This window comes from Diplodia seriata (genome assembly GCF_021436955.1).
Source record: "Diplodia seriata strain FDS-637 chromosome Unknown scaffold_12, whole genome shotgun sequence".
Classification (NCBI taxonomy): Eukaryota; Fungi; Ascomycota; class Dothideomycetes; order Botryosphaeriales; family Botryosphaeriaceae; genus Diplodia; species Diplodia seriata.
The window spans coordinates 444,327-469,185 of NW_027117319.1; the positions used below are offsets into that span (position 1 = coordinate 444,327).

The 24,859-nt window shown below is 55.2% G+C and overlaps 6 protein-coding genes and 1 non-coding gene across 7 annotated transcripts; 5 read left to right on the forward strand and 2 right to left on the reverse strand.

Annotated features, from left to right (window-relative positions):
- Positions 1-1,090: 1,090 nt before the first annotated feature.
- Positions 1,091-2,993, forward strand: SLS55_010280 (uncharacterized protein; the record flags this gene model as incomplete). Its single annotated transcript, XM_066781669.1, has 2 exons — positions 1,091-2,583; positions 2,654-2,993. The coding sequence occupies 2 exons, from the start codon at positions 1,091-1,093 to the stop codon at positions 2,991-2,993; spliced, it is 1,833 nt and encodes a 610-aa protein (XP_066627952.1).
- A 2,215-nt stretch (positions 2,994-5,208) lies between these two features.
- SLS55_010281 lies at positions 5,209-5,337 on the forward strand. Its single transcript has one exon. It is a non-coding gene; the product is annotated as a tRNA-His (tRNA).
- A 3,541-nt stretch (positions 5,338-8,878) lies between these two features.
- Positions 8,879-9,268, forward strand: SLS55_010282 (uncharacterized protein; the record flags this gene model as incomplete). Its single annotated transcript, XM_066781670.1, has 1 exon — positions 8,879-9,268. One exon carries the CDS (start codon positions 8,879-8,881, stop codon positions 9,266-9,268), a length of 390 nt encoding a protein of 129 aa, XP_066627953.1.
- Positions 9,269-12,163: 2,895 nt separating this feature from the next.
- On the forward strand, positions 12,164-12,781 carry SLS55_010283 (uncharacterized protein; the record flags this gene model as incomplete). Its single annotated transcript, XM_066781671.1, has 1 exon — positions 12,164-12,781. One exon carries the CDS (start codon positions 12,164-12,166, stop codon positions 12,779-12,781), a length of 618 nt encoding a protein of 205 aa, XP_066627954.1.
- Positions 12,782-13,224: 443 nt separating this feature from the next.
- SLS55_010284 (uncharacterized protein) lies at positions 13,225-13,761 on the forward strand (the record flags this gene model as incomplete). The annotated part of the gene is made up of 2 exons (XM_066781672.1): positions 13,225-13,384; positions 13,439-13,761. The coding sequence occupies 2 exons, from the start codon at positions 13,225-13,227 to the stop codon at positions 13,759-13,761; spliced, it is 483 nt and encodes a 160-aa protein (XP_066627955.1).
- Positions 13,762-17,397: 3,636 nt separating this feature from the next.
- Positions 17,398-18,504, reverse strand: PG1 (Polygalacturonase 1; the record flags this gene model as incomplete). The annotated part of the gene is made up of 1 exon (XM_066781673.1): positions 17,398-18,504. The coding sequence occupies one exon, from the start codon at positions 18,502-18,504 to the stop codon at positions 17,398-17,400; it is 1,107 nt and encodes a 368-aa protein (XP_066627956.1).
- A 1,787-nt stretch (positions 18,505-20,291) lies between these two features.
- Positions 20,292-23,446, reverse strand: SLS55_010286 (uncharacterized protein; the record flags this gene model as incomplete). The annotated part of the gene is made up of 8 exons (XM_066781674.1): positions 20,292-20,626; positions 20,684-20,896; positions 20,949-21,691; positions 21,757-21,959; positions 22,011-22,204; positions 22,503-22,895; positions 22,948-23,217; positions 23,281-23,446. The coding sequence occupies 8 exons, from the start codon at positions 23,444-23,446 to the stop codon at positions 20,292-20,294; spliced, it is 2,517 nt and encodes an 838-aa protein (XP_066627957.1).
- Positions 23,447-24,859: the final 1,413 nt, after the last annotated feature.

Below are 24,859 nucleotides of genomic sequence, written 5' to 3' on the forward strand. Positions count from 1 at the left end.
AGGAGATTCAAGTACCGAAAGTGGCGTCATATGCCAAGGCCACCCTATCCTCATCGAGAGACGTGATCTCGCCAGCTGCCACTGGGAAGGGGAGTTGGATTCACTCTCCCCGGTTACAACACGCTGTTGAATGGTACATCCTGGGAGATTCCAGCGGCGGTCACAACTGGTGGCTGCAATGGTTTTGAATGGTATGACTAGACAACCCATATGTTAGCGCTACTTGTCAGCCGGCATCGGCATTATAGCTAGAAGAATCTCGCCTTATCGAGCGCGGCGATGTGAGGGACCTGTTGACCTGGTTATTATTGTATTCTGGGTATTCGGGACAAGTTCACAAATAGATACGTGGGACTGGGGAGTCCTCTTCTGAAGCGTGCCATATTCAGAAAGTCGAGATTAGTCGGAATTTGCAATAAGTATGCAGACCTTGCGTTGCCTTATTACTTTGACGAAAAGAAAGCTGGACAGAGTGCAACCATCAATTCCTTCACGACAACGCACTCCTAAGCAGACAGCCCGGAGCCAAATCGCTGACGTGGCAGTGCATAGTGTTAACTTGGGTGTGAAAGGAGGCGTGCGATTCAGGCTAGGGTATATGCGAATGGTAATTTATTGTCCCGAGTCTCGATTTCTTTGAGAAGTATCGAATGGGTTCATTGCTTCCCAAGCCTGGCCCGTGACTACTGAGTGCGCTATGGGATCTTGTTCTCAAAAGCCACATACTATGGGTGGAAATTTTGTTCTCAGACAATGTACATGGCTACCTTAGAAGTTGACATTTACTTTCAGACGTGCGCCCTGCAAGACATGGGTTAACAGAGGCGGAAATTTGGGCGGGCTTTGTTCGCGCGATTCCAATTTCTTATTCCGGACGCAAACGTCTAAGACGCAGCAGCTGGCCCAATTGGCCGCCCTGATTGGCCGACAGCCGAGCGCACGCCAAGCTCCCCTCCATCCGACGCACCGTACCCCACAAACACAAGTGACACGACGTCACCTCGACTCCAACACGCGTCAACCCGACTCCCAGCGTGTGTCACCACTCCCTCACATCCGCCCTCTCTTCCACATCACCACGCCCCCGACCATGGCGAGACCACTCCCGCGCGTCAATGCAATCGCCACCGTCGCAGACAAAGCCGCCCACAACCGCGCCAACCGCGCGGCAAAGCGCACCCGCAGCGCCTCTGTACCCGCCGACCGCGTCGCCCGCAACGCACGCACCGCGTCATCATCGACCGCAGCGTCGTCCAGGAGCAAGGTCACGAAGAAGACAAATACGAAGAAGCAGAATGCTGCGGCACAGTCGGACGAAACGTACGTTGCTCGCGCCATCCTTGAAGAGGATGCGAAGCGCGGGTACTTGATCGATTGGGCGGGCTTGGATGGCAATGGTGCGCCGTATGAGCCGACGTGGGAGCCGAAGAGCTATGCCAATGCGGCGTTGAAAAGGGAGTGGAAGGAGAAGAAGCAGGGAAAGTGGAAGAAGCCGGCGGAGAGAAATGGCGAGGGCCAGGTTGGGGATATTGAGAACGGTGAGGCACAGGGCGTGGAAAAGGAGGTTGCGCAGGACGAGGCACAAATGGTCCAGGACAAGCCACTGCCAAACGGATCCCGCAAAGAAGCCGCTCAGAAACATACTTCATCCGACAACAAGGCCTCCATTGACGAGCGCATACACGACCCCAAAGAGGAGGCGCAAAACAATGAGGCACAGAACGGCACTGAACCTGACCAGCCCTCGATCCATGGCCGCGGGCACAAGCGTGAAGCTACCAACGGAACTCAGAACAACGAACTCCCAGAATCCTCTGATCGGAACCGCAAGCGCAAGCTCGAGACCGACCGTGCCAATGCCCAGGATGAACTTGAACCAAACTTCGCACTTCCTCATACTCAGCCCGACAACAAGAAGCAACGACTGCAGGCTACGAGAACCGAGTCCGCAAAGCCCAAGTCCACCAAGCCCAAGGCCAAACCCACGAATCAAAAGTCCACGAAGCCGGAGCCTGAGCCCCAAGATGAAGGAGTCTTTCCCGCAAGAGCCATCACCGGCGAGAAACCACGATACTACCGCGTTGCGTGGGAGACGGATCCAGTTACTGGCAAGGACTTTGAAGACACTTGGGAACCGAAGGGCAACGTGTCACAGGACTTGGTGGCTGAATGGAAGCAGCAGAAGAAGGGACAATCACAGAAGGCGCCAAAGAAACCACGGGGACGGCCGGCGAAGAGGGCGCATGAGACCGAGGACGAACAGCTGAAGGAAGAGCAAGATGATGATGTTTACTCTGCAAGTGCCATTGTTGATGAGCGCCATCGCCACTATCTTATCGCATGGGAGAAGGACCCGAAAACTGGTGAAGATTTTGATGATTCGTGGGAGCCGAAGAGCAATGTGTCCAAGGACCTCGTGGCTGAGTGGCGGCAGAAGAAGAAGGCGCCGAAGCAGCAGGAGCAACAGATATCGAAATCGCCGGAGAAGCCAAAGGGTAAAGTTGCTTCCCAGACGGTTGATACACCAAAGCAGACAGAGCGACAGACGGAGCAGGGAGAGCAGCAGCGGAAGCAAAACGCCATGTATGCAACCTCTCCCTCTTTCGTCTCCCGCTGCGAAGCAATCCAGTACTAACACCCCGTTGCCCCGCAGTGCCCTCCCAACCGAGCCTGTAACTCCACTCCGCGACGAAGACGACGAGGAAGAAGAGGACGACGAGGCGTCCTACCCACCATCGTCCACCATGAAACACAACACGGTGCCCGTAGCCGGCGCCGACGGTACTCCCACCACAGACAAGCGCACAAGTGAGGAACCAGGCTTCGCACACTCCAGGTTACCAGCTAACGCGGTGATGACGCAAAAGATGCAGATTGAGAGAGCTCCCGACATCGATATCGCGTCGCCGTTCTGGGATCCAAATCACGATCGCTCCAAGTCGGTCGTCTTGTACGGCACAAAAGGAAGACGGCTGCTCACCGATATGCAGTGATGGGTCCAGGAGCAGAAGCGGTGGGAGGATGGCCAGGTGCGGCTTTATATGTTCGATGCTGGCTTTGCGGGGATGGCACGGAAAAATCGGGCACACAACATGCCCAAACTGAGGAGGCGTTGACCACAATACTTGACGTTCGGAAGATCTAATAGCCTGCATCGGGGGGAAAAAAGGGTCTACCATCTTGCATGGCTTGCCGTTGACTATAAATTCAGGTTGAATGGTGCAGAACACATAGGAGTTGCTGGATTCTTAATACTTGGAAATGTCGGCATCGGGGACTCCGATGACTCATATGAAGCATAGAAAATCGGTACAAAGCATATGTTTAGGATGTTGAAATGGTAAAGCCCTACTGGCTTCGAAAACATTGATTGGAGGAGTTCATAAATATTAAAATGCTCCGGTGTGCTTGACCCGAAGTTGAACTGCATTTCGAGTTTCTAGATCTGACTTTGAAGCACAGTTTGTAGCTCTTCAATGTTCCATGCCCTTGCACCTGTAAACTGGTAGCCGTTAATGAGCTACTTAATGACGTAGGTCTTGGTCCTTCCGTAATGCGAGCGAGCAATTACAGGCGATAGATGCTGTCATGTTATGACGGACGTTGGCAGATGCGCTACTCTGAAAAATGCTTAGCTTATGTCGCCGTCAGGACTTCACAGGGCTAGACGACTACATATGTTGGCTGTTCAATGGTTGCCCTTGGCCATCATTTGCTGTGGTGCAAGCGACGCCATGTCCATTGGCTACATATTCGCTTTAAATCTTCTTATCGGATCAAGAGACCTCCTTGTACAGGTGATGGGCAGCCCGGAATATATTGTCGTATGAGCAGCAACATTGAGTGCGCAATAAGCAATAACGATTTTATTTTCCAGAACTGTTCATGGATAGCTGTGTAGTTGGCGTTTCCCTATGAATTTTTCCTCAGACATACCGCCTAAACCGCAACATGTCCTGCTGGTGCATTGACAGGACATTCATCTGGGAAACTCCTTCCGTGCTTCTGAGACTGCGGCTTAGCGGGCGTATCTCGTCTCGCTATGTAAGACCATGCAGCATCGTAGATATAATAGCAACTGTGTTGAGCTTCATCGCATCCTCGACCGAATGTGCTGGGGTAGAGCTCATGGTACAAGACATGACCCCTAACCCGCCTGGAGAAAATTCCTTGCGACAGCAAAAGCAAAAATGGCTTGTACAGCACAAGGCTGCCTGGGAAATCCACCTCATCCGGCTGGTGGGACACCTCCATCGCACAGCATAAAGTCCGTCTCAACAGTGTGAGAAAAACGCAGAGGTATTCCATTCATCGGCGCATCAGAGTCCTTCCGTCGAGCCTGTACTCCGCAAGCGAGCGCCATGCCACTCTCCCACCTCAATGATTGTTGGTCACGCGACAGTAGTGGACACTGGTACTTCACCCGCGGGTCCAGTGGCGCCGGCCTGGGCCCCCTGCGTCTCAAGCCAGGCATTTACTTCATCGCCTGAGGACACAGCATCAGCCTCCTTCAAGTTCCCGTGTCTTGATGTTTCGGCCATTCGGTAATGTTGTGCGCACCTGTGTTTACCTCTCGGGGTCGCCCGGGGAAGATGTGGAGCCTTTCGCATAGTTCCTTAGCATCACCTCACGATTTCGGGATGGCGGCGACATACCAATAGAAGTACCAGGCGAAGAGGCCAATCAAGAGGAAGGCGGCGATGGCGATGGCAATGGCGATGAGGATGCCGATGAATGGGCGCATGGTGGAAGATGCGGGGAGTTGCGCGGGAAGACTGCCGACTGAAGGCGGCTGCGGTTGAGACGGGTTGGAGAAGTGCAATTGTCGCCGTCGTAAGCTAGGTCGGAAAGCCGAGTTGTGTTGTGAGGTAGGATCGAGGGCCGTTTGCCGCGGGGAAGTGCAAACGCGCACGGGATGACGAGCCAGCTCAATGTATTTGCCTTTAGACTGAGATCAGAGTTTAGCTGTGAAGTTGCGTAATGCTGGAATTGACCACCACTCTCTTTGGAAGTGAATCCGCATAGTCGATCTGTTGTGCCCACCGGGGAATGGGCCGTTGTGCGTGGACGAGAGGTAGGAAACAGCGGTGGACATCCTTGCAGGCTCAGCGTAAGTGGCCGCTTGGCCCCCCGCGGCGTCACTCCATTGCACGCCCCAGGTAGCGCGGTACTGCTCTTTATAAGTTGTCCAGTCATCCACCTCTCTCGCCCCCGGTAGCTCAATGGTGGAGCACTGTCACTGTGAACCAGCGGAAACGTGCCCGTCTTGAGTCAGCGAACAGGATGGGCAAGGTTATAGAGTGACAGGGGTCCTGGGTTCAACTCCCAGCCGGGGGCTTTCTTTTTTGCCCGCTGATATTTTTGATATTACTGCTACGTCTTTGCTGGAGCGCGCAACGCTGATTTTGGCCCACTGTTTCCGCGCCGCGGGCCCTGCCTAAGCCAGAGACAGTGTCACCGTGCCCTCTCTTGCACAAATGATATAGCTCGCTCGCTCCTACGCGACGCCGTAGAGCCAGGCATGCGCCGCCCGGCCTAAAGGATAGATAGATGGGTTGGTGGTGCATGATGCGAAAGCTTACTCCCCCACAGGCTGGCGCTCGCAGCTCGGAAGCCAAAACAAAGCTTGGATCACCTAAGTTGGGTTATATACAACGGGGAATGAAGGATTAGAAAAGGTGAAGAGCCAATGTCGCGCAGGAAGAAAGCACTGAGCGGCGGCAGTTTAGGGCGGTGGCCCCGACCGACTGCGCACGCTCTCATTTCCTCACGGAAAACATGACCTAGGCTACTGTTACTACATCGCTACAACACGCACCATGCATGATGGGTGCGTAGCGGGATAATATTGCCCAGTGTGCCTGTAAAAAGGCTACATCAGTCAACGCAGCTACCGCCCTTCCTTCACCCACGAACCATTCCGTCTCACCTTACATCCCAAATTTATACCTCCATCACACCAACAATCTCGGCCTCCTTTCCCCGTCAAGCTCTACAAGCGTCCAGGCCACGCTGGCTGACACGAATTGCTGCACAGCGGCACGGACGTTCGCAGATCTCATCACGCATACCTCGCCGCCGTTTCACATCAGGCGAGCGGTGTGCGCCCGTCTAATCCCATTGAATCTCCCGCCCCGCTAGACAACACGGACGACACACCTCTGGGAAGGTCAGGATCAGATAAACGATATATGTGTGCATGGACTTGGACAAGTAGCGGCGTCGGCTCGACCGTGATCCTTGGCCATGGGCCGGATGCGCTCCCTGTCGTACTCGGACTGCAGCCTCTCTTCTTCTCCGCCCTGGATGCCTACAAGAAGAGCGATGGATGCGGTGCGGTGCGGTGTCTTCCGTAGGCTCGCACAGACGGTTTAGACAGCCAAATCTCGTACACTCTGACCCTCTTCGTTTCGATTCTCAGTGATGTGTTTCGGGGACAATACGCTGGGAAGTTGAAGGATCGCTGTTTTATAGTATTTGCTGAGGTTCCTGGACGCGCGTCGGAGTATTTTAGTAAATGGACTGGACGTGGGTGGGTGGTTTTCGACTGTCTTTTGCGGATGGATATGACCTTGCTGTTGTGGGGGACTAGCAGGTTGGAAAGGAAAACACAGCTCGTTTCTGGTGCTGAGCACAAAAACGCTAGGCTTGGATCGTCGGTCGCCGGCTTCAAGTACGGCGTCGGCGAACGTCTTCCACGTTTCGACGTCGGGGCAGGAACGAATTTCGATTACGGCATGCTGATCACGGAGCTTAGGAAGCAGAGAGCTTGTATAAAGTCGATGGGGTGAACGGTGACACATGGAGGGCAGGTCGTCGTGGAGATTGGACGTCTGATTATGGTGAGCTAGTCTTTTGAATCCATGCGCATCGTTGGTGGTTCCTGTCCAGTAGCCTGGTTATCATGGCCACCGCTTTTCTGTTGCACCGCTACGCAGAGTCGACACCATGCATACCCGGCTTCTACCAGACCAGGGAGGCCAGCGGAACCTACGACCTCACCTCCATTATGTATGTACATTCTCGGAGGGGACCTACCTCACCTCCCAACCCTCCACCCAGAAGTTCTGAGTGAAGAACCACTCGTCCCTGCTTCATCGTCCATCAGGCCGGCCAGCCCGGCTCACCCCAATCAGCTTCATACAGACTAAACGAGTATGCACGCGATATGACAACCCACCAACCAGCTCTCCGAACCGCGCCCCTCTTATTGCTTCCTTCATCAAAGACTCCGCCGCTGGCGCCGCCGACGGAGGATCCTCCGTGGCGAATCGAAATGATGCTCTTGAGGTATGGATGTATTGCCGTGTGCGTATCTGAAGCCGGAACGGGAACCGGAGCGGGGACGAGCCGGGGGCGCTGACGAAAATGGGAAGGGTATGGAGGAGGCGGTGGCGGTGCTGGTGGCGATGGCAGCGGCGGAAAGCGCATCGACAGTGGTTGCGGTTGTGGCGGCGAGGCGCGTTGGAGGAGTCTGGCGATTCAGTGTCGGTGGCAGGTGGGTGAGCCAAAGCGGATAGTGGCCTAGCCTAGTCAGATGGGTCGCCGTCTTTGTGGGAGTGGCGGACTTGGATAGCGTAGAGGCGATTGTAGAGATCGGACGAAGAGTGGGGGTGAAGTAGGAGAGGGTTGTGGAGATTTGTATGGACGGGAGGGTGAAGATGTCGGTCGGTCTTGGATCTCAGATTGTGACTTTGGGGTTTGATAACAGCAGTGTGAGGAGAGATTGTCTGAACCACTGGGGTAGCGGAGATGGACAGCTGAGGCGATGGACAAAACAGGCCAAAATTGCAGACGTGCGTGCGAGAGACAGGGAGGGCTGGAACAAGTGAAGAGCAAAAAAGAGATGATATTTCACCGCCCGGGAATCGAACCCAAGGTCCTCTCCCGACCGCTACCAACCCGATACAGGCTATGCCCAGGCCTTACTTGATACGTCAGGAGCCGCTCTACCACTGAGCTAGCGATGATGGAAGGGGAGGAGGTTTTGGCGACTTATATACCAACAGAGGGCTTTTCGCGTACCGCACAACAATCCTCTGCCCGTTCCACTGAAGCACTGCTCTTTCTATTTGCTCCGGCCCAGCGCTTTCATGCTTGCTCCGGAGTCTAGTGTAGCTGCGGCAGCCGCTGATGGCGCGTTTCACCGCGACTCAACCACCCACCGCGCGACAGAGGGGAACGCGCGCCAATGACCACGAACTGCATGAAAGCAAGCGAGCAAAACGCAGAGCAATATTTCGATCCGCACATGGTTTGCACCAGCGTCCCGCTCACCGCCCTGAGTTGTGTAGGTCAGTGATACCATGCTTCTCGGTGCGGATGCCAGCCTTGACTGCACCCGCGAGAAGAATATAGCCTCCTCAACGCGCCGGCCTGGTCGCCGCCTATCGTCATTACGTCATATCTTTTCGTGGGCACAGGCGTAAAATCCTGGTCGCGCTCCCGCCTGCGCCTTCTTCTTCGACGCCCGCACACCTGCACCTCCACCTGCGCATCCGAAATGCCCGCATCACTATGGATTTATCCACCGACAGCCCGCAGAGCCAGCCCCATGTGCAGACCCTTATCTAACCCGACCAATCTGCGGTGGCCACTCAACATGACGAGGTTGCTAAGCGCAGCAAGGAAGACCCGATCCGAATTTACGACGCCAAAGCGCCAAGCGGCGGCCGCCGCGTCGTCGCCACAAGAGAAGAAGGATCTTCGGATCCCACGATTTGCGCTTCAGATCATGGCTTAGATGGGAAAAGCGTACGAAGGAAACGTAACCACCATGGGAAAGGCCGCGTGGGAAACCTTGAGCGAAGCCCAAGCGTCAGCAACGGCGCTACTCACGATCATGGAAGAACAGGGCGCATCAGCGGAAGCACTCGAAATGGCCCAAGAAATAGCCGACGGATCTAGGGCCGCAATCGACGGCATGGACAAGGCAAGGAAGGAGGCGGAACGGAACCTGCTCCAAACTGCTAGGAACATCGCAGACGTGGCAGCCCTTCACGGAGACAGATTGACCGACGCCAAAATCAAGGAGGTGCTCGAGATGGGCGCGAACCTAACGAGCAAGGGCGCCGTATCCAAAGCGCTCAAGGAGCCGAGAGGATGGCTACCCGATCAGCCCCAGCCCATGGCCAACGTCACCGCCACCTACGATACTGACCAGATCCTCCAAGCCATGAACGCGAGCTTCGGTCAGCTTCGGACAGACATTGGTATGGATCCAGGTTTCCGGTCCTGGAAAGGTTCTCTCCTGATTTTGGCATGTTAGCACGCTCGACCCGCGCTTTATGCGCACCAGCTCCCCTTTCGCCGTCGCCATGAGCGCTGTATTTGCTGAGCTGGTCTCACACTTACACCCCATATACCATTCACCTCGCTGGACGAGCATTCGCCGACATTCAAGACCGCTTGGGCCAAACAGACCTATAGCTCCACAACACAGCTGAACTTTCCGATATGAATGAACGACTGCCCTGGAAACACAGTACTATTCAATCAACCTACAAGACAACGACTTTCGTTAACTGACTCTGCCCACCTCCTCGGCGAATGCGACCCACGCCGCCCTCAACTCCTCCACCTGCGCCACGCCCCTTCCAAACACCCTCTCCACGCCATCAACACCCTCAGACCCCCTCCGCCCATATCTCTCCTCATACTCATCATCCTCCGCCCTGATCTGATACTCCTCCCTAAGAAACCTCATCCTTTCCTTCAACTTCCGCAGCCCCTTCTTCACCACCTCCAAATGCTCCAACACGTGCGCCACGTCGGCCCCCCGCTCACCTCCCATCTCCTCAACAACAACATCTCCTTGCCTCGTCCGCTTCTTCCTCTCGCGCCTCTTCTGCCGTTCTAGCCTCCTCCTCACCTCACTCCCCCTCCTCCCCACATACATCCCCGCCTCTTCATTCCTCGCCCTCAACCTCCCCGGCGACGCAGGCGACGGCGGCAGCGGCGGCGACGCACCCGGCAAGGCCGGATGCAACGTATGCAGCCAACCGCCCAGCGAACGGCGCCACCACGCAGCATCCGGGCCCTCAGGCGAACCCCGCTCACCGTAGCCGCCGCCGCCGCCGCCGCCGCCAGCATCCAACCGCTCCCCCTCCCTCCACGCCCTCCCCCTCCCCCCGCGCCACCTCGTCGCCGTCCGCTCAGCAACACCCCCACCCACCGCCACCCCCACAACCCCCTCCACCTCCCTCAACGCCCTCCCCACCCCCCGCGCCATCCTCCCCAACGCCTCCTCCAGCTCCCCCAAATGCCCCTCCAAACACCGCCGCTGCAGCCCCCACCGCGTCTGCCGTCCCCCGTCGCCATCGTACACCCCCAAGTCCCCCATAAACGCCTTCAGCCACGCCCGCACCGCGCCGCCGCCGCGCGGCGCGAAAGCGTCGGCGGGAAGAGCGGCGAGGTGGTGCTGCTGGAAGGCGGCGGCGTCGAGGGCGTCGCTGGCGGCGAGGAGGTGGGATGATAGGCAAGCGGAGAAGGTGGCCAGGGCGCGCTCGGCGGCGAGGAGGGAGGCGCGCGTGTTGGCGAGGGGGGCGGTGCAGCAGGTTAGCGTGGTGGTGGGGGGGATGGGCGTTGCAGGGAGCGTTGTGGTGGTGGTGGTGGAGGGGGAGGACGGCGGGGGCGTGTAGTCCGGGTCGATGTGCGGGTCCGCGGGGGTGGTAGGCTCGCTGACGGATAAGGCGATTGCGGCTTGCTGGGGCAGTGGGAGCAGGCAGAAGTGCAAGCGTTGTTCGGGGCTGAGCAGGCTCCGGTAGTGTTTGATGGCCGCGCGGGTTCTGGGGTTCGTGTTGGACATGGTGGAGGGTTGAGGCTTTGGAGACTCTGTAGATTGCGGGTTCGATGGGAGTGGCAGGGTGTTGTTGAGGTAGGCTGCTCTTGTATCGTGGATGGGTTATGGTTCGGACAAAGGAGTCAACAAGGAAGATTTTGCGAATTGATGGCCGTTTACTTTCTTTGTGGCTGAATGCCCCGCTCCGAACTCTGCAATGATGACAGCTGCGCTTTGATCTACCGAAAACAGTCTTTTGAATTTTGACTGTGCGCGGTCTTGCAAAACAAAGATTGTACGATTAGCGCTGGCGCTCGGAGCAAAAGCTTGGTTGAAAGGGCGCACACTTCGTTCGACCCGGTCTGCCCGGAGAGGGACGGGAACACACCGCGAGTTTCTTTCTGGGAACTTGGCCCCCCATTCCTGGGTTTTGTGCCCTACATTAGTACCCCGCATCGCATGGCAAATGTCAAATCGTCATGGCATATGTCGAGGCGCATGGTAGGCCAAGGGGCTTCCACGGCGACAGGAAGAGAGCGGACCCGGAGTCGTTCAGTAGCGTCCCATCTCGCAACGCTACTCTCATATAACCACTAAGCTGATCTCCTGTTTTACAAAGATAAATAAGATATTACACGTATTGTCCCTCCAAAGTGAAGCAGATCTGCCAAGTGAATTAGGGTAAGACCCAACAAGTAGTCAAATGGCCGGCCGGTCATAGTGAAACAGAGCCATGGTAGCCTTGGACCGTGATCAGAACAGGTAGGCTACCTCTAATGTGCTGACGTGTGTTGAAGACTTTGAGATACAATCTCCTGGATGTCCATTCTACTTCTGACCGGTGAAGCGGACCGCAACCGCGATCTTGTCCGGCTTTGGCCTCTACACGCGAACCTTACATGAAACCAGACACAAGAAGCACCATCTCGCACCAGGCAGCAAAGAAAGCTGCGTTTGAGGTTGCGGTGAAGCTTGCAAGTGATATACCTGGTGACCCCCGCAGTCTCCTGCGCCAAGCTAAGCCGCCACACAAATATCGCCTGCGCAGATTTGAGTGAGTACGGCAGGCGGAGCGGCATTTTACGCCGAACCTCCGAGGACCCGTGTCATTGAACCGCTTCCTTTCCCACCGGTAGTATCTCTAAGCTTCCATTCGGCTAAGTCCCTCTTCCCAAGGTTCAGTGCGAGTTTTGACCAAGGGTCTTTTCGCTTCCACTATACTTTTGCCTGGCCATCGAACCCAAAACTATAAGGCCAACGCCGTTTCGCCATAAACCTTTGCCCTCCAACTCTCTCCACCATCCCCAACTCAAGACTTCCCTTACCGACACTTCGGTACCGAACAACCAAGTACCCCGACACCAGCACACGACAAGGCCCAACATGATACAACAACTCCTCCTCCTCCTCCCAGCGTTCGTGGTCTTCGTCTACCGCGCCCGCAACCTCGGACGCATCCACTGTTTGGAGCTCGCGATTCTGTTCCTCCTCCCCACGGTCATGCTCATGTGTCTCAACCTACTCGGCTCTGGCATCCTCGATTCCACCACATGCCCATCCACCGCCATGTGTGGCGTCCAAGCCTTCCGTGTCACCATCATAGCTCCTGCGTTGGACGACGCGAGGGCCCATGAACTGCTCGAGGAGGTGATGGACGTGGTGGCTGAAGTCGCGCATTGCGACTTCACAGACATTGGCTTTACAGACATCGACTTTGAAGACATCGAGGACACAGACGCCGAGGACACAGACGACGAGGACACAGACGACGAGGACACAGACGAAGAAGACACAGACGACGAGGACACAGACGACGAGGACACAGACGAAGAAGACACAGACGACGAGGACACAGACGACGAGGACACAGACGAAGAGGACACAGACGAAGAGGAAATTTTGTCGGCGGCCGAGAAGACGGGCCGTTTCGCGAAGGAAGTGGAAGACCTGGCACGCACGATCATGGACAAGATCGAGGCAACTTTGATGAAGGACTACTAGGTGCCTGGAGGCAAGAATGTCTGGGTGCACTTGGCGGATTTCGATTGTGTTGACCAGGAAGAGAAGAAGGTGCAGGTGCAGCAATGCAGGGTGCAGTGGAAGGAGGATGTGTTTTTTTTAATGCTCGTTGGCGCCATTTCATCTTCTCTCGGACAAAGAAACTCGGCGAGTTCGAGCATCGCGTGGACCATTTCAACCGGGAAATTGCGCAGATCAAGCAAGAACGTCGCGGCTACTACGACAACCTTGAGAACTGAAATACCGCTCTGCTCTCTTGTTTACTGTATGCCCACCAGTAGTGTTAAGCTGTTTCTGTAGGATTTTAGAATAAAGGCTTGTCTTATAACAACGCTACCTGCTCTGATACACAAAAAGCGTCCATCTTCGCCGATAAACTGTTCTAGCATCCCATAACCGAATCCTTCACTGTCACCTCATCGACAATGGAGGAACACACACCTCCCGTTCCGACGGTCCGGCATGTTCTGGACCTCTTCTGGATCGAAAAGGTACTATTGAGCGTCTACATGTTCGTAGTATGCTTCGCCATTCTCCTTTGCTGGCTGCTCAGGAGATACAACATTCTGATCCCGCCGTTTCATGGTAGACGCATTCTGGAAGTGTTGCTGCAAGTGTCGGTGCTTGCGCTGCTTGTAGGCTACTTCCTCAGTCTGACTCTCCACCTGGGATCAATACTCTCTGGACAAGACCCGTGCATTAGCACTCTTGGGCTCACCGACCCGCGAGTTGTCGTCTGCTTCAGCACCGAAAATGTCCCCACCGACTTGGACTTCAGCCTGTACAAACCTTCCCGGAAGGCCATCATGGTGTTCATCACATTGACCTCTTGGACGGTGATGCTCGGCATTATGGAGGCTTTCGTGCGAAGCCCAAGAGCAACTTGGTGCGCCGTACTGTATATCATGTTCATCTTCGTCGTCATCGACGAAAGCATGAAAAACCAGTCCCGTGACGCCTAGAACAAGTGCCCGGTTGACATGATCAAGGCGCATGAGATCATGCGTTGGCGCGCGGCATTCAACATGCCGCATAGATGGACGGTACCGATGTAGATTGCATTTGATAGACTTGCTTTGAAATCCATAAAATCACAAAATTTGCAGTACATGTACAATTTCCCCAGACGAAAGAGTGACCCCGAAAGTGGAATGTAGCTAATGTGGGCCACATATTTCGCGAGAGTCACTGTAGAGTAACAATGCCCGTGAATACTCAGTGCGGATTATTCGCTCCGAAGGTCAACACGAACGGAAGCTTTTCTCGCCACATGCCGCATAAGGGGACGTCGAGCTTCTACTACAAGCTTTCCTCATGGCAACCCTCTCATATCAACATTCGAGTCCCCCATTGTCGCCTTGTGGACTCTAAACACCCGCATACGTGATGGACGATATTACAGACACCACGATGACAGAAAAAAGCTCTCATTCTTTCAACCGCGGCGCTTATCGTGGGATACAGTAGCGCGTGGGGCGATCGGGCAGCTAAGGTGGTCTTTTGGGCAAAGACGCCCTTCCTACTAGTCTCATGGAGAGCAATGTGTGTGTATCATGACCTATCAGAAGACGGACGACTTATCTGACAAGCCGTATCATGTCACCGCCAGTCCTCCGCCCATATTTTCAACCGAAATTGTCAAAGCCCTCAATCCGTACGTCCTTTGGGGGAGGAAGCGTTCAAGCTGGCGACGACACTGCCCGAGCTGATTGACGGCCTGAACGCCCCAGTTGTGCTCTGAGGCTACAACAGCTCCCGCAAGGCGTGGTTCGTGGTATCAGTATACCGAAGAGCCGAGCGAATACTGGAGCGCGTCACCGCTGAGGATAGTCCCTCTAAGATAAACCACATTCGCACGTCCCAAGCTGCAGCAAATAACCTTCATTGGATCTTCATCACAAATTACCTAAGCGCTCCTGCCTTTCATTGGGATATCATTCCCTCTACCTTTCGGTATCGTCCTCGGCTTCCTTTACCACTCGGTCAATAGTGACAAAACACTGCAGCAAGCCCGGAAATCAGGGACGAAATCTAGTGCATTCGACGAGTTACAGAGACGTCATCCCTCCACCACACCACACCACTCCCCACCCCAACCCTCACGGTCCTACCTCCAGACACAGCCCCTACCCCACCAAAGGCTCACCTCCAGCCCACCCCCACCCCAGCCTCACCTACCCACTCCTCTCCACCCTCACAGCAAAACACCCCGGCGCATCATAATACAAATGCACATACTCCGCCTTCCCCTCCCCCAACAACAACCCCTCGCACGCCCCCACCACCCCATTCCCCTCCACAACCCCATACCCCACCATCAAGCCCATCCCATCATACCCCCTCACCGCCAGCGTCCTGCTGACCTGCTGCACCGGCACCGTTCCTCCAAAATCCGATCTCACGTCGGTGAGCTCGCAGGCATGCTTGCCGTCGGCGTCGTCGGCGTGCACGAAGATGGCCGTGGCGTGCCGGTACGGGCTGCTGTTGCCGCCCGTGTCGGCGTCCAGGAAGGGGTCGTAGGAGAGGAGGACGGCGGGGTCGCCGGGGGTGATGTCGCAAAGGCACCGGCGGCAGGGGACGGGGGAATCGAGGGTTTGGTGGACGGCGCGGGGGGAGGAGGTGGAGGGGGAGGGGAGGGGCGAGGGGAGGGGCACCCAGTGGAGGGTCGGTGGGAGGGCGAGGGTGGAGGACATGGTTGTTGGTTGGCGGGCTGGTTGGTTGGTTGGTCTGCTGGGTGGGGTGAGCTGGGTGTGAAAGGGTCCGGCGGCGGTGGGGAGGGGACTCACGCGTCTTCGGTGGAAGTGTTGCGGATTGGAGGTGGTCGGTCCTGGATGATGAGATGCGCTTTTGTGAGCTGGGAGATCGATCGTGTTTGGGTTTGGATGGAGGAGAGCGTGGTGGGATGGTTGTCGGGCTCCTTTTTATACGCGGCTGCACGTGTCTGCCATCGAGTCACCTCGCGTGGGTTCGGGTCTGGGCTGTTTTCGAATTAGCCAATGATACTTTGAACGCGGCGGGTTGAGTCATTCAGGATAGCGGAGGGGATCCGATCTCACGCTTTTGTTTGTGACGGATTGTTCGCTCGAGACCATCAGTTTGACAGCAGTGGCGGTGAAAGTGACCAATGAGAGTCCGAGAAGGGCTGTTGGGGCTCGTCAGCAACATTTTTCCTCACTGCGGCCAAACTGACCAATAAGGTGATTTGGTCCGACGGATCTCACCCCCACCATCATCTGTTAATTCCATTACCATCTTAAGCCTCTCTTATCGCTCACATCAGTGCATCTGATGGCCTTTTTCTTTCCCCTTTGCTGACCGCTCGCTGCAGGATGACCGCTCGTCTGTCGAGCAGCACCGACCCATGTACCTGTTATTCCGGGCAACGCAGCAGTGAGAGTATATCGACTGGACCGAAATGGAGCTTGCTCATAGTAGAAGCGTGTACGCGAGAATTCTCGATGCCTATGCTTGGATGGTGCGGGACGTGTCACATTGTGACAGCTCCGTAGTGTTTTGACAACCCTGTCATATTGTGACACCTCGGTCGTGATATGAATGGCACCGTGATGCCTCGGTTAGCCAACTCATGTTATGACTGCCGCTGGTCCTCAGCGACCAAGTCTCTCTCTATCTCAATATTCGATTTCACATTCAAATGCAAATCTATCAAAACCGTCTGTCAAAGTGGCGCTCCTGCTTGCTGAACCATACTTCACCAGAGCCAATTTGGCCCGACAGATCTGAGACTGAAGGATCCGCGAAGAGTGACAGTTGAACGTTCCGTGAGGTACGTCAGCTCCGTGCAGCACAGCCCTTCCGCCATGTGAAGCAATAGGTCGTCGCCTTCTCATCGACAGCGCTACCGTGAACGGGCTCGCTTGCCCTGCCCATGGCCTTCTGCAAGGCCTCCTGCATTCCACGCATGATAATGCCTTTTTGTGAGACGAAAATATTATCAACCCAACTTTCGAGGCATTGGCGGCAAGATTGATGAAGCAGTTGCCATTCATACCGACCATGTCGGAGGCTTGTTCTTTCCAATGATCTTCATCAGAAAGGTTCTGGTGGCAGAGGTTAGCCCGCCTCCAGCTGTAAATTTGCCTGGCTATCGACAAGCTGGCTCAAATACTACGTGTTGCAGCCCAAACGACAAGCCGGGTGTGCGTGTGAACCCCACCATGCACTTCATCAGCAGCAATGCTGCGTACGTAACCTCATATCACCGACACAGCACCCATGTCTGCAATTCCAGAAAGCACAAATGCGGTCATGTGGGAACAGCTGGCGCAACGGGTACGGTTTCCAGCTGATGGGAAAGAGCGGCACCTCAGCTATCAGAGCGCAAGCATGTCTTTGTTCACGATGGCATCACACCGGCGAAAAACAGATTTGTAAAATGCGACAAAAGCATGCGCAACAAAAGATATATTTGACTAAGAAGAGAAAGTCCAGTTCGGCAACGGGAAAAGCCAAAGCAGCCAGCCCCGCCAACCAACCAACCCGAAGAAGCGAACCACTACCACCGCCACAAGGCCCCGCGCACCGCGCCCCACAACCAAGATCAACCGCCTCGACTCATTCCAGCGAGAGAAACCCGCTTAGCAAGAGATGCCGGAGCCGCTGGGGATGTTGGAGCACTTGGTGCTGGTCTTGCCGCCAGTAACGGCAATACCAGAGCCAGTCCAGCCGGAGCAAGCGCCCTTGGCGCACAGGATGTAGACATCGGTGCCGGAGGACTTAACGGAGCCCTTGATGTTCTTGAGGGTAAGGTCGGTGATAGGAACGCCGCTGGTAGGGGTGCCGGTAGGGCTGCCGTTCTCGTAATCCTGCTCGATGACGATGCCGTACTTGGCGATGTTGGAGAGGGTGATGCCGGAGTAGGTGACGCCGGACACGGAGCCGGTGGCGCCCGACACCGTCTTGATGCGCACGCCGTTGTCGCTGTTCTTGATGGTGCAGTTCTCCACGGTCACGCCCTTGACCACGTTGTTGGAACGGCCGCCGACGCTGCCGATGCTGATGCCGTGGCCGCCCGAGCACGTGTTGCCCGTGAACTTGATGTTCGTGCCCGAGTTCACCGCCAGGCAGTCGTCCTGGTTCTGGATGTTCGAGTTGGAGATGGTGATGCCGTCCGACGAGCCGACGTCGAAGGCGTCGGTGTTGTGGCCGCCGGCGGCGTCGCCGGCGCTGTTGTTGATGGTGATGCTGTCCAGCGTGAGGCCGGAGCTAGAGTTGATGGAAAACGCCTGCACCGGCGTGTTCTTAACGTTCAGGCCCTTGATGGACGAGGTGCCCTTAAGGCTGTGGGCGTAGAAGAACTTGGGCTTCGTCTTGCCGCCGTTGCTGCCCTTGCCGTCCCACCACTTGGCGCCGTTGCCGTCGATGACGTGGCCGGACGCGCCCGAGACGTTGATGTTGGTGCCGCTAACGCTGATCAACGGGCCTTCCCATTCTTTATAACCGAAGCTGGTGGTGCCGGAGAAGACGACGCTGGTGCCGGACTTCAGGCCGGTAAGATCGAGCGTGGTACCGGCGGGGACGGCGATGTTGTTGAGGGTGATGGTGGTGCAAGACGCCTTGCCCTTGATGGCGGAGGCGGCGTCGGTGAAGGTGCAGCTGGCGCGCTCGGCGAGCTCGGTCGGGGCGGCGGCGACGCAAGCGATACCGGCGCCGGCGCCGGCAAGGAGGGTGGAGACTTTGACCATGGTGATGGAGGGAAAGAATGGAATGAGCGAATGCTGGATTGCTGGTTGGTTGCGAGAAAGGACGAAGAAGCGAAGGAATGAATGAATGCGGTGGTGGGCGAAACAAGACTTCTGGGCGTCTTGGTGCTCAATTTATATATCGCTTGAGCGGTCGTGGGTGAGGCCATGGCGATGCCGTGCAGACAGGCTAAGATTGCTAAGACATGATGCGCACCGGGATTGCGGCTAGGTGTTTGACCCATGCTATCACCATGTTTAGCGAGATGCGCTCTAGAACGCCGGCAGAAGGCGCCCGCGGGTTGCGACTCAGCCGCCGCTGCTTAGGCCGTACAATGCGTCGGAGGCGTCCGCGGCGCCGAAGTTGCTCCGCTGCACTTCTGCGAAACATTGCGCGTTGTTTTCGCGCCGGGAGGGAAGGAGCGGACAGCTGGTGCCAGCTGCAGTGGCATCAAGCTTAACTGCGAAGCTTGGCCTTCTGCAGCTGCTTGGCATATGGGGAAGGCGATCGCATGAAGAGAAAAACTGGAGTTGCCCAGCGCGGGCGGGAAACAGGGAGGCGGAGCAGCTGCCGGAAGCAGACTGGGAGTCGGGCGGGTGAAACAAGGTCCGCAGGCGAATACGAGATTGGGTGGCTTTGAGCGGACATTGGGCGGGCGGGGCGGAGCGAGCGCGCTGTCTTTCCGCCGTCGCCCGCTGAATCGCGCCGAAATGAGCGCCGCACCACATCAACCTGAAACGCAAAACCGACTGAATTCTTCCGGCCTCCTCAACGGTCATTGCCGCACTACCGCCTGACGGCTCGCCACCATCGTTTCCGGCGTGTGCACGGCACGGCTCGAACCACCTTCTATCTCCGGCGCCGAACAACAACCAAGCTCACCGCTAAGCATTCATCCGTGCCCCCGGACCCGGCTACAAACGTGCCATCCTCCGTCCCCGCGCCAGCTTATTGCAACGTCAATAGGGGCCATGTTGGACGCCTTTCGTCGTTCGGAAGCCCCCGGATGTCCAACACCGGCCTGATCTATCTAACAGAATCCACCGCGTATCCATAAACTCGCGCAATCCCTTCATCGAATGGTGTGCACACAAACGGGAGAGGTGTGATGGGTGCATTACTCAAAAGCGGGGTCCTCCCGACTCGGATCGGATTGAGTGCATCCTTTTGCTTTCACGAGGGGTCATCAAGCCACCTTTCGACTTGTCACACCAAACACGGGCGGGAAGGCGGCAGCCAAGGAAGCAGGCCCGAGTTCCCGGGAGGATTCCGTCCATGAGACGGCCGTTGACCTGAGTTTCTCCGCGCCATCATCATGCCGACCGTTGCCATTGCAGTCACACCTCAGCAGCTTCCTGTTTCAACCTTTCTTCACGCTGTGGGCATCTTTTGCCATCAGATCGAAATGTGATTATGAGTCTAGGCACGTCTATGAGCCCGGGTCTTCTGCGCTGAAATCAAGACTCGCTGGGGATTTTGAATGAGCAGGGGCAAGTGTGAGTCGCTAAAAAAAAAGAAAAACGCCAAGCAGGGAGGTGAGAACTTTGAAAGAGAAAGAACTTTTTGGAGCGTATCGTGATTTGAGCTCAATGACGCTGAAAACGAAGGAAACTTGCAGATGGTGAAATGAGATTTTTTTCGGGGAGCGGACCAGATTGAGATCGGAGTTTGCCGGACTTGATGGAGCTGAGGTCCGGTGAAACGTGAAGGAGGAAAATCCGAGAGGTTTTAGGGCGGGTTAGCCTACTTCATCAGCACTCCTCGATCTTTTTTCTTTTGTTTCCTTAGTTCAGCCGCTCTCGGCGTAGTCGCTGCAAATGAGCAGGTGGCGGTCAACGTCGTCTGTCAGGACCTTTCTCCATGAAGCAACCCTTGAGCGGAGCTTCTCCCTCAATGCCTTTGCCTCTGGGGTGTCCTCTTCATCTGTCTTGAAATTACGCATGAAGATGCGATGGAAGCCGGCAAAGATGTTGTTGACCTCCTTGTCCATCCTATTCGCGTGATACTTAACAACGTCCGAAGCCGCAGCTTTGGCGGTGTTGAAGAGAGCCATGAAAGGGCCCTGGACCCTCTGGGTGAGCTTGTCCTTCAGTTGAATGTCTCGCCTCTGACGCGCGTTAGGGCCTGCGAAACGTGTTAGCATTGCACTGTCGTTCGGCCTTCTGAAGATGTGGTGCCTACCCGTGATATCGCTACAGTCCTCGTATGTACGCTTCAAGATGTTGACGAAGTAACACTCGGGGTCGCCAGTGTTCGTAAGCCGCTCTTTGACGGCGCTGAGGTCTCTCTCTAATCTCTCCACGCTCGATTGACACATCAGGTCAAGACCCTGATTCTGGACACGCATCTCCTCAAAGAAGACTTTCATCGCACCCTTGGATGGTCCTGCGGCATCTGGGAGGAGGTTATTGGAGGGGTGTATTCATGGTAGGTGTACGATGCGTACCTTCCAATCTCGAGATCAAATCCGTCAAGAGGACGTTGAGCTTGTCAGACAGCTCAACGGTCAGGGCGATACTGGCCTCATCCCAACCACGAATGTCTTTCTCCACATCCTTTACGAGGGGCTCGAGCATAATCCCGTTCCAGTCGTGCGCGCCCACCTTCTTGGTTCTCCAATTTCCATGATGAGAGCAGAATGCCCTGTGCGTCGCATTGGCCCATTGGGTCCATCGTGAAAGTTGATTCTTGGCATGGTCAGCATATGCGGCTCTGTTTGTCTTGATTTTGGCGATTCCAGGCACAATCGCTGTGCTCCAGAATGCTTCAAATGTCCTCCTGATTTCCTCAGATGCGGGATGTAAGGCCGATAAGATGATTTCCTGAAGCTCGTCCCGCCTCATGAGCTTAGTCTGTGAGCATGTCATCTCAAGGTTGTTGAGAAGAGATGGAAGCACCAATTTGCGGTGGTGCTGAAAAGCGTGGAAGTTTCGAGTTGCGGGTAGGCCGTGAAGGAATGCCCGCAGTGCGGGGATTCCCGTAGCACCCACACTCATCTTGGGCATATCCTTGCGCTTGTAGCCGTTTGTATGAACAGCGTACTCGGTGTTGCTCACGCAAAAAATCGGAAGAGGCAATGGGTCCTTGGTGAGATCGAAGTATTTCTTTCCGACGGTGTGGGAAACTTTCGTATTCCTCATGTGGACGCAGTATTCGCTCAGTTTTGCTCCAAGCGATAACTCTTGGAACCTGAAATTTTGTTGGCAGTTAGCACGATCCTCAACACAAACGAAAAAATAAAAAGCAAAACTTACTCAAGCACCCGCTCCTCTTCCGCCAAGCTCTCTACAGCGTCCCTGTCCCGATCTCTGTTAGCAATCCTGAGCTCTTTCTGGATTTTTTGAAGATCAAGAGCGGTCATCTCAAGCTGTCCCTTCAGAGTCGTCAGGTTCGCTGCATCGACAGGGGCCGCCATGCTGATACGTTTGTTCAGGTAGTGAGGCTTGGTATTCACCGACTATGAACAATTAGCAGAATTGTTATGAGAATTGATTTATCCCTGGCATACCTCTGAGCCTGTCGCAACCAGCAAGACATTGGCCCCTCGCTTGCGTCGGAAGGCATCGATCAGATAACGGTGGGTATTAGCATCTGTCTCCACACGTTCCACCTTCGAGACGACCCCGATGTAGTCGACGTTGTTCAGAAACTGCAGTGAGGCGCGCACACGAGTCTGGTTGACGTCGGACGTTCCAGGAAGATCTACCAAGACGATATCTTGCTCTAAGATTGGTGAATCGAAGAAAGTTCTGCCAACCACAAGTCAGTATTGACGCTTCGATGTGAGCAGGAGACAAAAAGCAAGGGAATAGAGCGTCTGGAGGTACTGCGTACTTTACCAATTTGACAAAGGGCCAAGGGGAGGGTGTGCTGCTGCCATAGGACTCCTGATGTTGAAGATATCCAGAAATCCGGTTTTGCAAGGCTTCTATTGAGTTCTCGCCAATCGAGACCATCCCGGGAACGGTCTGCAAGCTCTCTAGATATTGGTCAGTCCAACCCTTTAATTTTGAGATCATGCCAGCGTCTTCCTGGCTTTGTGCGGTGGTAAGGAATTTCTCCACTGCCTCGCGAGACGCGCATTCGTCGCGGTGGCAAAGCAAAGAGAAAATGCCATCAATGGCAGTAGTGGACGCTTCTTCGAGTTTCTCGAAGACATCGTCGCCAGCCTCCGCGTCCGAATGCTGGAAGATGTAAAAATCCCTCAGCCATTCCTTCAAGATAGCGACACGGGCAGCGGGTGTTAGGAAGAATATCTCAGCCTCACAAGCGTGCGGCTGGTCCCGGCGAGGCTTGTGGAACTCGTGCACGACAGACGTGCATGCTCCACCGTCGTCACCCTGCGGTGCAATATCAGCTTTTCCGAGCAGAGAGTTGATTATGCTGGATTTGCCTGGCGGAGAGTCAGCATCGTGACCATGGTCAAGGAGATAGGAGCAGCTTACCCGTTCCGGAGTCGCCCCGGAGGCCAATCTTCACGCCTTCGGGATACTTAGGTGTCAAGGCACCTTTGGCCAAGTCCCTGATGTAGTCAACATCCTCATTTGAGCACTCTTGCTGATCGATGATGGCAATTATCTCCGCAGGAATGCTTTTTGCGGCCTTTTCAGCTTCATTGAAGCTCGGATGATTAACTTCCTTCTTCGGCAGCGGTTCTTTTGCAGGATTGTACGGCTTCACCGCTCCATCCTCCTCCTGGCCAATAAGATAGTAGCCTGGGTTGATAATCAGCAAACGGAGGGCGGAATTGGATGATCTCCTTTGCTAGAGGTACTTACTACGTTTACGCTGAGATGAATCACTCTCTGAAACGTGCGAAGAGCGGCTCATGCTGCTGAGCTTGGTTGAGCCGTCCAGGGACGAGCTGGGCTGCGAAGGGAAGAGTAACACAGGTGACGTGTGGGCATCAATTGGCTGGATCCAATCCGCCTGGCGAGGCTCCATCTTCACAGTTGGCGAAGAAGAACTGAAATGCCGCAGGTTTCGCGATTCCGTACGTGGGGCTGCAGACATGCGCAGTTCATTGATTATCGAGGTGGATGAGACTGACGGGCCCGAAGCCGGTGTCTTGTGGTTTTTGTTGGCCTCGTCAGACATTGTACGGTAATGGGGGCTGTGAATGCCTGAGGTGAGGTCAGCTGTGGCATCGTGAAGTGATGGTCGATAAGAACCTACCAAGTTCTGGAGGTGAAGTGAGAAGGGCACCCCGACCGGCGAGGAGCAAAGGAGGCTCTAGTAGAGCCGTATGGGCTTCAAACAAGGCCTGGACGCAGGTGAAGCGTAACGGTCTTGAGGAAAAAGCGGCAGAAGCTAGAGGTCGGGAGAGAAGAGATGGGGTTGGGAGGTTGAGGAAGAAGAGCTGGGAGCTCGGGGTCGAAGAAGAGTTGTATGTCGCTTCCTCTAGATATTCCGCGCCAAGCCTAAAGAGGACAGAGGGCAAAGATCCATCTTTAACGAGGAAGGAACGGGTGCTCGGGTGAGCAGCAGAACCCGCGCATTCCACAGCCGTCGATGGAGACAACAGTGAAATTTGACGTTCTGACCGGTGCACTTACCATTTTCGCTTTCCCAGGCACCCTTAGCCCAATCTCAGCTCACAGGATAATTGCGGTGGCCAGGCTTGTACGGAGTCTCCGTTGTAAGTATTTGTTCCAAGCAAACAAATGCAGCAATTTAAGAGAAGCACACTTCAGCCTACGAAACAATGTAAAACCGGCCTCACAATTTCTTTGCTCGATCATCCGCAACGTCGCATCCCGGTTCTCTTTAACGGGACTACCTGCAGGAAGGAGCCATTTCTTTTCTGCAAGGTAAGTCACAGACCAGCTCTACTAAAGGAATGTTCAACGCTAAAACCCCACCCCAGGCCACGTGCAGCTTTTCAAGCCAAGTGAAGGCAGTATGACGCGTTAGAATCTGCAAGTGAGATGAGAATAGCAACCACGGAATTTCCTGCAATCGCCGCAGACGCGTCTTGACTCTGTTCCATTGGCAGTCTTGACTGATGACGGCTCGGCAACGTCTGGCTCATCATCTCAGCTCAAAACGATGCACATAGCTAAGCGAGAATTGATATTTTGTCTTTTGCCTTTTTTCCTGCCTCCGCTTACTTGTGCAGGTGAGCGAGGTTGGTTTTCCCTTCGGAAAGGTTGGTCAGCCTCAATTGTTGATGCATCAATGTAAAAGCGATTGCTTTCTACTTCCGCTCCACGAAGAATCTCGTCCAGATGCGCCAATATCATATTCAGGGTCGGCATCAGAGGAATGATGTCGTGGAAATGCAAGGCGCAGCAACATCGCCCTCCGTGCGAACAGCTGGCAGGTGGTCTCCAAGCCGATGCGAAAGCTATACGCACT